Below are 8,977 nucleotides of genomic sequence, written 5' to 3'. Positions count from 1 at the left end.
TATGAGTCAGAACTGACTCGACAGCACCTAACAACATATATATGTATATATATGTGTATATATGTGTATATATGTATATCTGTATTTACATGTGTATTTGTTTTGCCAAAAATGGTATGAAGTTTTTGCTGTACATACTATTCTGTAACTAATTTTTTTTTTTCAGTCATGTTGCATTTCTTCTCATTTAATACTATGATCATATTCAGCTTCATCTAATTGACTCAGCAATGTGCTTTGTAGTTGATTTGCTGAAACCAGTATCAATCCAGGACTATACATTGTACCTGGTTGTCAAGTCACCTTTGTTGTTCTTCATGGTAGTTGACTGGTTGTTTGCTGTTGGTGTTGCTTGGTTGATTTGTTTTCATAGCTATGGCTTGTTAAAGGGGCCCGGTCAGTTGCCCTAAATATCCTACCTTCTGAATTGTTTGATTGCTTCCTTGCTTTGTCATTTAAATGTTTCTCTATCCCCTATACTTCTGATTAACTGGAAATTGTACCGGAAGGCTTAGTGGATTCAGTTTAAACATTTGGGCTAGAATATATATAGGTAATGTGTGTTTCATGGGCTTCATATCAAAAAACACATATTATATAGTTGACCTAACATTAGTGATACTAAAACTGACCACTAGATTAGATGTTAACACTCTGATCCCTCCATTGATAACTAGGTTATCCCCTTGCACCTAGAAAGTAATCTGTGTGTGTTACTTAAGAATTATGTTCCAGTGACTATTGCTGTGTAACAAACCACCCCAAACTTCGTAATATTTTAAAAAAAAGTCTTGTTACTATGCTTACAGATTCTGTGGGTTAGGAGTTCAGACAGGGCCCAATGGGAATGCCTTTTCTCTGCTCCTCATTATCTGGGGCCTCAGCTCAGAAGACTTGAACAGTTGGGGGTGAATCAAAATGGCTGGAGGTTGACATCATCTGAAGGCTTCCTCATTCACATGTCTGGCACCTGAGCTGGAACGGCTCAAGGTTGAACTCTGCTGGGATTGTGCACCGGTGCACCTGCATGTGGCTTGGGCTCCTCACAGCATGGCAGCTGGGCTCCCAGCGAGAGTACCAAAAGCAAGAATTTCAAGAGAAATAGGCTGAAGGGGTATGGGCTTTTGTGACCTAGCCTGGGAAATCACCAGCAATACCTCCACATTTTGTTAATTACATACAGGTCACTAAGGCCGACCCAGATTTAGGGGGAGAAGAATTAGACTCCATGTCTTGATAAGGGAGTGGCATAGTCACAGGAGAAGGCACGTGGGATGGGAGAGATTGTTGCAGCAATCTGTGGAAAGCACAGTGTGCCGCAGCATAATATTCCCCATCATACATTTACTTAAGAGCTTTAGTAACAGTTGCTAATCTTTACCAGAATCAGTCATTTCATTATGATTTGCAAAGCGATGTTTTTATAATTCTATCATTCCTTTTGCATTTATTAGTTGGCATTATCTTGTAAAGTAGAACTTTCTTTCATTGACTGGGGCTATTTAGTTACCCTAAAATTCATTTCCTACTGGAAAGACAAGATAATTGCTTGATTCTTTTCCTTTAGTTACTAATTTTCACAAGTTATTTTAAAAGCTGCCTCAAATGGTAACAAATGAGTTTTTCCATTCTTCTGCTTTTTGAATATCATAATGAACTCATGAATTTTCATTGATTCAGTATGTGATTTCATTGATTAGATTCACTGTAGTCGTCATTCTTTTTGATAATGAAATTGTCCCAGTTTGTCCTTGGGTCCATTTGACACCCCCCATTAATCTACCCCTATTAATTTTGACAGCTTTCTTTCTAGCCACCTCAAAGTTTGTGAAAGAATTGCCTAGACTTGAGCTCCACCCATCTAGTTCCTACCCATCCCTAATGACATTGCTCACCACATTTGATTTCCCTTTCTTAAATTTTCAGACTCGTTAACCGCTAACATTTACTGTAGTTGATTACTTCCTTTTTTCTTGAAAGCCTCTTCTACTTTGATTCTCATGATATATCAGCGTTCTAGTTCTCTTCCCCCTCTTTCTTTGTTCCCTTTTCCTCTTCTTATCTGAATATAGATGTTTTCCAAGTTTTAGGCAGTGGCCATCCTTTCTCTCTACAGTATCTTTTCAGGTGCTCTCATATATCCCTGTAACTTCAGAATCAGCTGTTAGTCATAATTTGACCATTCTAAAGCCTATTTCTGTTTCTGACCTCACGTTCTAGTATGATTTTCACTTTTCCAACTACCTACTTACATCTTTACTCAGAAGTCCTGCCAGTCCCACAAACTCAGCCTGTCTTACCCTAAACCTCCTCTCCCTCCCTCCTTATAGGTCTTTTTAACTTTTCTGATTTCATTATTAGTGTTGCAATTCTGCTAGTCGTCCAAGTTTAAAACTTCGGAGTCATCTTTTTTTCCTCTCTCTACATCTAATCATTCATCAAGAATTGGTACAGGTATCAATTCTACCTCTGATTTATTTTTTATACTTCTTTCTTTCTCTTCCCATTGCCACCATCCGAGTTCTGGATCTCTCTACAGCTTCCTTGGACTATTATAAGAGCCTCCCAGCCAGTCTCTTTCCAGTCCGTCTCCACCAACCTAACTTCTACATTATTGCCAAGTTAATCGTCTCAGATACACCTCTGGTTGATCAATTCTTCTGGACAATAACAACAACAGGAAAAGAAAAAAAAAAAAACCTTTAGTTGGCCCTCACTGTCTTTAGACTAAAATGTAAGCACTTCACCTTGTTGGGCATGGCCTCCTATCTACTCAGCAGTTTTTCTGGGCTTGTCTTTCTATCACTATTTTGCCCTTTACTCAGGAAAACTAGACTACATTCTTTTCCACCAGTATACTTTCTTGTCTCTCTTTCTTTGTACTATTCCTCCCTTCCAGTTTCTCCCTCCTATACTGACCTACCCATCCCCCAACCCCATCTCTACCCATCCAAATCCTATTCGTTCTTCAGGCCTAACTAAAAACCGTTTTTACCATGATGCCTTCTGTTTGCCCTTCAGCCAAAAATACTCTTTCTTTCTTCTGAACTCTTGCAGCATTTTGATGCATACCTCTTTATGGCAGCTATTTTGTCCTTCCCTGTATATCGTAACCTTTTTTGAAAGCAGAAATAGTAAGTTATTCATGCTGAATTTTTTATGGCACCTAGCTCAGTGCCAAGGTATGTAGTAAGGACCAGAGATGCAAAGATAAATCAAAGATAGCTCCTGCCTTCAAGTAGCTGAATTCTAGTGGGAAGGAGGCAGCCATGCAGAGTTACAAAGTAACTTGACAAGTATTGTTTAAAAAAATAAACACACACACACACGTAGTACTGTAGTAACATAGAGGAAAGAGCTCTTAATTCCACCAGGAGGAGGGAAGGATAGTCAGGGCAGGTTTAGTGAATTTACACTGAATCTTGAGGAATGAGTAGAAGTTAAATAAGATGAGAGAACATCCCACGAAGAGGAAATGACATTCAAAGCCACAGATGCATGAAACTACATGATGCAAGCAATTCTGTATAAATAGATGTGAGGTTTTATGGAGGTTGGGAGGGTTAAGGGGAGATAACCCTGCAAAGGTATGTTGGGGCTAAATTACTACAGGCTTTGGTTTATTATATTAATGCCTTATTTTATATGCTTTCCAGTTTACAAAGCAATTTCACTTTGATTATTTGTGATTCATAATGACCCTTTTTTAGTAGGCAAAAGCTATTTTAGTTATTTAATTCTCTATAGTTTTTAGTTATTTTAAATGTCCGAAACTGCATTAGATTTTACTTTTCTCAATCTGGGGGGAGAGGGAGTTATCAAATATAATTTCTTACTGCTATTGGGTTATTGTTGTTCTTAGTTTTAAAATCAGAATTATGTAACTGATGTACTATCCCTACCTCCACTCCAGCCCCTAAAAAAATTAACCATTCTCTATATTTGATCAGTATAGTCTAACAGCATTTTCTGCTATCAGAGGTGTCTTATAGCTAGTTCTGTATGCTTTCATTAGAAAATAGCAAGTTAAATTCTACTCTCAAAAATAAAATATATTAATTGAAATTCTGTTGTCAGTATTATGGCTCTTTTATATAAGAAGCCTGATTATTTTATTAAAAATAGTTCCTGGTATTTTTGTAGTACTATATTTTGCCAAACATTCTTTAAAAGCTAGTTTAAATTTTTAATGGCCATTTTAGTACAATAATTTGTAAATGTTAAAAAAATAATCTGATGCTAGGATGTCTTTTAAGCATAGTGTGACATCCAACTGGTATGGAGCATCCTGTTTATAATGTGGGCCAAGCACCATGCTCTAAACCAGTTACTATCATGATGATCAGATTGAAAATGAAATTGCATTTCTGTCAATTACTGAGTTGGCAACTGTTCAATATATCTCAGCAGCAAGATGAAGAGCGACGTCGGCAGCTGAGAGAGAGAGCTCGTCAGCTAATAGCAGAAGCTCGATCTGGAGTGAAGATGTCAGAACTTCCCAGCTATGGTGAAATGGCTGCAGAAAAGTTGAAAGAAAGGTCAAAGGCATCTGGAGGTGAGTTAAAGAATCTTGTATCATATTCTACAGACAACCCAGAAATCTGCAGTGGACCTTTTGGGACTTTTTATTCTTACTTCAAAATGTTGCATCAAATACATAAAGTTTCTAACTTACTGATACGTTGCAGCAAACCTAAAGGAAGCATAGTAAATTGGACGATAACTGTTGGCTGTTTTCCAAATCGAAGTTTTGGCTTAATTTCTAGCAACTTGAGAAGTACTTTCTTAGAATATTGCTTTTTTAGAAAATTCATATAGACCTTGGTTTGTGATACAACCTGATGCCTCCTTAATTGTATTAAGATTAAATTGCAGTCAAGTCTTCAGCATCTCAATGGTGAGTTTTGGAATGAAGGATTTTCACTTTGAAGCAGATCTTTAGAAAGTAGCTTTAAAGATATTCTGGCATTACAGCCTGACATACAACAATTTTTCATTCACTGAATACAGCTTATTGTTTAATATCCTACCATTATAATTTGAGTTACAATATTTCAAAGTGAACCTCAAGATATCAGTTCAAATACTCTTGTCAGGGTTACTCAAATGAATAAGTCCCATGTCAGCTTCTTCTTAGTCTCCTAACTCTACAGGGGTCTTCCTCAGTGTCTACAGAGAGGATGATTCTAAGCATGCTGTTGGGATAAGGACTATACTTATAAACTGAAGAGGTTTAACTGTGCCTCTTAATGCTCAATGTAGGCATCTTGATTTTGGAAGCATTCTTATTTTTATTTAAGAAGATTATATCCAAGAGGTCTAAAGGTTTTTTTCTTTTTAAAGATATGTAACTATTTATCTACCAAAACATGTCAGGTACTCGTCCTGAGTTTATCTTAGACTGTGAAGATAACCCTGAAAAGTAGGGAAGTGTGGACTCAAGTAAGACCTTAGAGAGCTGAAACATAGGTAAGCTGTTTCTAGGTTAATGATAACTTTCTTCAAAGTAAAGGCAAACTTATTGCCATTATTTCTAATTGACCTCTTATATTAAAAGTTTACTGTTGTAGAGAGTTCTGTCTAATGCCTATAGTGTCTAAACTTCCATCCCATAAATTTGAAAGCTTCTGCTCCAAACAGTTATGTATCTGTCCCTCTGGTTTTATCAGAATGTTTATATCTTAGTTAAATCCTTCTACCTTTCCAACTTCTATCATTTAGGATTCCTATTGCAATTTCTATACTATTTCTTTACTACAGTTTTATATAACATCAGAAACTACTCACAGCTACATTTGCATAATGCTGTGATAATTTGCTTTATCATTAATAACAAGGTACTTATTTGATGTCATAAAAATTCTAGATTTTCTAAGTATGTCTAGCAGTCTTTGCCTCCTTTGTCTCTGGATGATAGAAAACCCTCAATTCCTTTCTCGTATTTTTCCCCCAGACAGACTGTCTTAAAGCTACTAGTGCTGCCTTCCTATGGCATCATGAAGCCATGGAGGGGAAGAGTAATAATATGGTGGAGTGCACCTAGTGTCTCTTAATTTTTTTTTTCCAATAGTATGCAGATAACAATGCTTCCTAGGTTGTAAACTCTGGGAAGGCTAAGAATGGAAACATTTTTAATTAATGGTGTAGAATGGGTCAGCTATGTAGTTGGTTCTATCTCTATAATCTAACCAGGAGTAGACTAGGCCAGACAAACTTTGTCTGTTTTAGGACCCAGAGAATAGGTAGCTTTCCTACCTGATAATTAGGGAAAGCAAAGACTTGAATTTCAGCATTCAACAGCCAACAAAGTAAAGGAGAAGTGAGGATTGCACTTGCGGAGCTAGCAAAGGAGTGCCGATTAGAATGAGAAAGCTGGGTGAGATGGAGAGGGCAAAGGGTTTGACAAACGCCATATGAGAACTGCTGAAGTGTCTACAATCTATTCCCCAAGGGTACCAAAGTGACAAAGGTCCACTTCTCCCAAGGACACACCTTACCTTGGATGCTGGAAGCAGTAACATATCTGATGCTGGGCTCTTAGAGCTGAGGTTGACCTAAAACAGATGGAGCAGGCCTATTCCCTGTCGTCCCAGGTGGTTATTGGCCTCTCTTCATAAAGATGTGTGGATGAGTCCCAGTGTGCTCTGGCCTCACGGTCTAAACTGAAGCTAGTGAGGCTAGGGTTGAAAAACGGAGAGAGTAAAATTCCTGCCTGAAATTCAACCATTCATATGCATTTATCTGTTGAGCAGTGCCCATCACTGTGATCAGGATTCAGCAAACTTCTCCTTTAAAGGGCCAAAGTAAATATTTTATGCTTTGCAGGCTATATGGCCTCTTGTCACACCTACTCAACTCTGCCCTTGTATATAGCAGGGAAGTGCCTTGGATGATATGTAAGTGAACAGGTGTGGCTATTATTTACCAAAAAAATGCAGTGGGCTTGGTTTGGTCCCTGGTCTGTAGTTTGCTGACCTTTGCATTGTAGCAAATTAGAAATTCACTTGGGTTCATAAGAGTAATTCTTAAATGAAAATGCCCCTGTGAGGTTGATAAATCAGGGGAAAGAATTAACAAATTGTCCACTTTTCTGACAACTAGTGGGAATCATCAGGTCTGAGAAAGGAAGTTTTGCTAGGGAATAGTGTGAAAGGAGGAGAGAGAAATAATTTGGGACCAGCCTAGATGGAGCAGTAGAAAAGGAAGAGTTGGAAGCAGTGGTCCAGAGTGACAGAGAAGAGGGTGTGGTAAAGCAAGGACAGAATGATGTAAGTAAAATAGTAAAGTAGAAGCACAGCCTGGGCAATATGTTGAACATGATCATCACTCAGACCCATTGCCTGAACTTACAGGAAAGCTTGCTTTTTTTCTGTTCTCAAGTAACCAGCTTCAGTGAGGACAGGAAACTTACTAAGCTTGAGGTAAGGTGTCTTAAGCTTCATAGTGTCCACAGAAAATATATGCAGGGTATTTTAGATCATGTATAGCCATGTATTTCAGCAACCCAGTTGCATCCTATTGCAACTAGACATAGCCTAATTCTTGTGTAATAACAGATTCACACCTGTCCTTGCTTTTACTTATCCTCTGTTTGACATACTTGTAGGGTTTAAGACAGAACCAGATGATATTGGGGTGTACTCAGGGCAGATTATCCAATAAGCAAGGTAAGCACAGGTTTGTGAAATTGGTCACTACAAATTAGTAAGTAAGCACAAGTTAACCGGTGCTTATGTTGCCTACTGAGTCATCTGCCCCCTCAGGGATTATAAATTTGAAAAGAGGCTTTGATTCTGTAGAAGGGTGCTGTGGGGTTGGGAAGGAGACAGATGCCAGCCATACCTAGAAGCAGAATCTCTGATGTGGTGAAAAAATGTGAAATTGTTCACTGCAGATTAGTAAGTAAGCACAAGTAAGTCTGTGCTTAACCTTGCTTATTGGATAATACCCCCAGGTGTACTGCACATATTTTTTTTCAATTTCTGCATCAGTTTGTAGTTGTAGACCTGTAATGGCATCATTTTTAAATCCTCATTCTAACTATGTCACAAATTCGTGGATTCATTTTATTGTGTTGATCCTACAAGGCACAGGCGTTTGGGGGAAGTCTGGTGTTTTGTTTTCAGTTGTATGGTTTTGTGGTCAGAGAACATGACCTGAATTTCTGTTTCAGGAATTTGTTAAAGTTTTTATTTTGGCCAAATAAATGTTAAATTTTTGTGAATGGTGTATGGGCACTTGCATATAAGGTGGCTACCTTGTTTTGCATTTTGAATAAATAAATGAAACTTTTTCTCTTTTGCCCATGATAATGGTTGTGTGCCTACATAATATGGTTTCATTTACAGCAGTTGCATTTATATAAATGTGTTGAGTCAAAATAAAATCTTATTGTCCTTCAATAATTTTTATTTTCTGTTTCTATTAATAATATATTTTATTCTAATATTTTAACTGTGTAATGGATTTCTAATTTCTTTCTGCTTTGCTAAAACCTACTGAGTTTCCAGTGGTTAACCATAAAGATTCATTTTTAATATCTAGTTTCTTAAACACACACAGAAAACATAAGTATATGTATGCATACACACATACACACACTTCAGTTCTGCTAGAGAATCCATTTAAAGCTTTTCCACAGGTTTTAAGAAATGTGCAACATTAACTGTTGAAAAGAATTCAAGGGTTCATCATAAAACTCAAGTCAGTGGATGGAAAGAAAGTAGAAATCCATTCTTAAGAAAACCTGAGCTTTGTAGGAGATCAATTTTTACTCTTGCCCTCCCAAATAGTAATCCTTTTATCTAAGGTTAGCAATACATATATAAACACTGAATTAACCTGCTCACCATTACTGGTGAGTGGTAGTGTAGACAGAGATTTCTTTTAGCTGGGAAATAAAATGAACGGCACCTGTTTAACATCACACAGGAACCCGGCACTGTATAAGTGGGTAATGAAAAGAGCCACAATTTTC

General features: G+C 37.5%; 1 protein-coding gene across 5 annotated transcripts in view; it reads left to right on the top strand.

Annotated features, from left to right (window-relative positions):
• Positions 1-8,977, top strand: part of EHBP1 (EH domain binding protein 1) — a 378,078-nt gene that overhangs the window by 311,092 nt on the left and 58,009 nt on the right. For 4 of the 5 annotated variants that reach the window (XM_023733397.1, XM_004369280.2, XM_004369281.2 and 1 more), the window contains one exon: positions 4,408-4,555. In XM_023733397.1, the coding sequence (XP_023589165.1) occupies positions 4,408-4,555 (148 nt within the window). The remainder of the gene's footprint in view (positions 1-4,407; positions 4,556-8,977) is intronic. The other variant, XM_023733416.1, reaches the window with a different exon arrangement.

Source organism: Trichechus manatus, unplaced genomic scaffold (genome assembly GCF_000243295.1).
Source record: "Trichechus manatus latirostris isolate Lorelei unplaced genomic scaffold, TriManLat1.0 scaffold00004, whole genome shotgun sequence".
In the NCBI taxonomy this organism is placed as follows: Eukaryota; Metazoa; Chordata; class Mammalia; order Sirenia; family Trichechidae; genus Trichechus; species Trichechus manatus.
The sequence above is the reverse complement of the archived record's forward strand: the minus strand, read 5'-3'. Positions and strand labels throughout refer to the sequence as shown.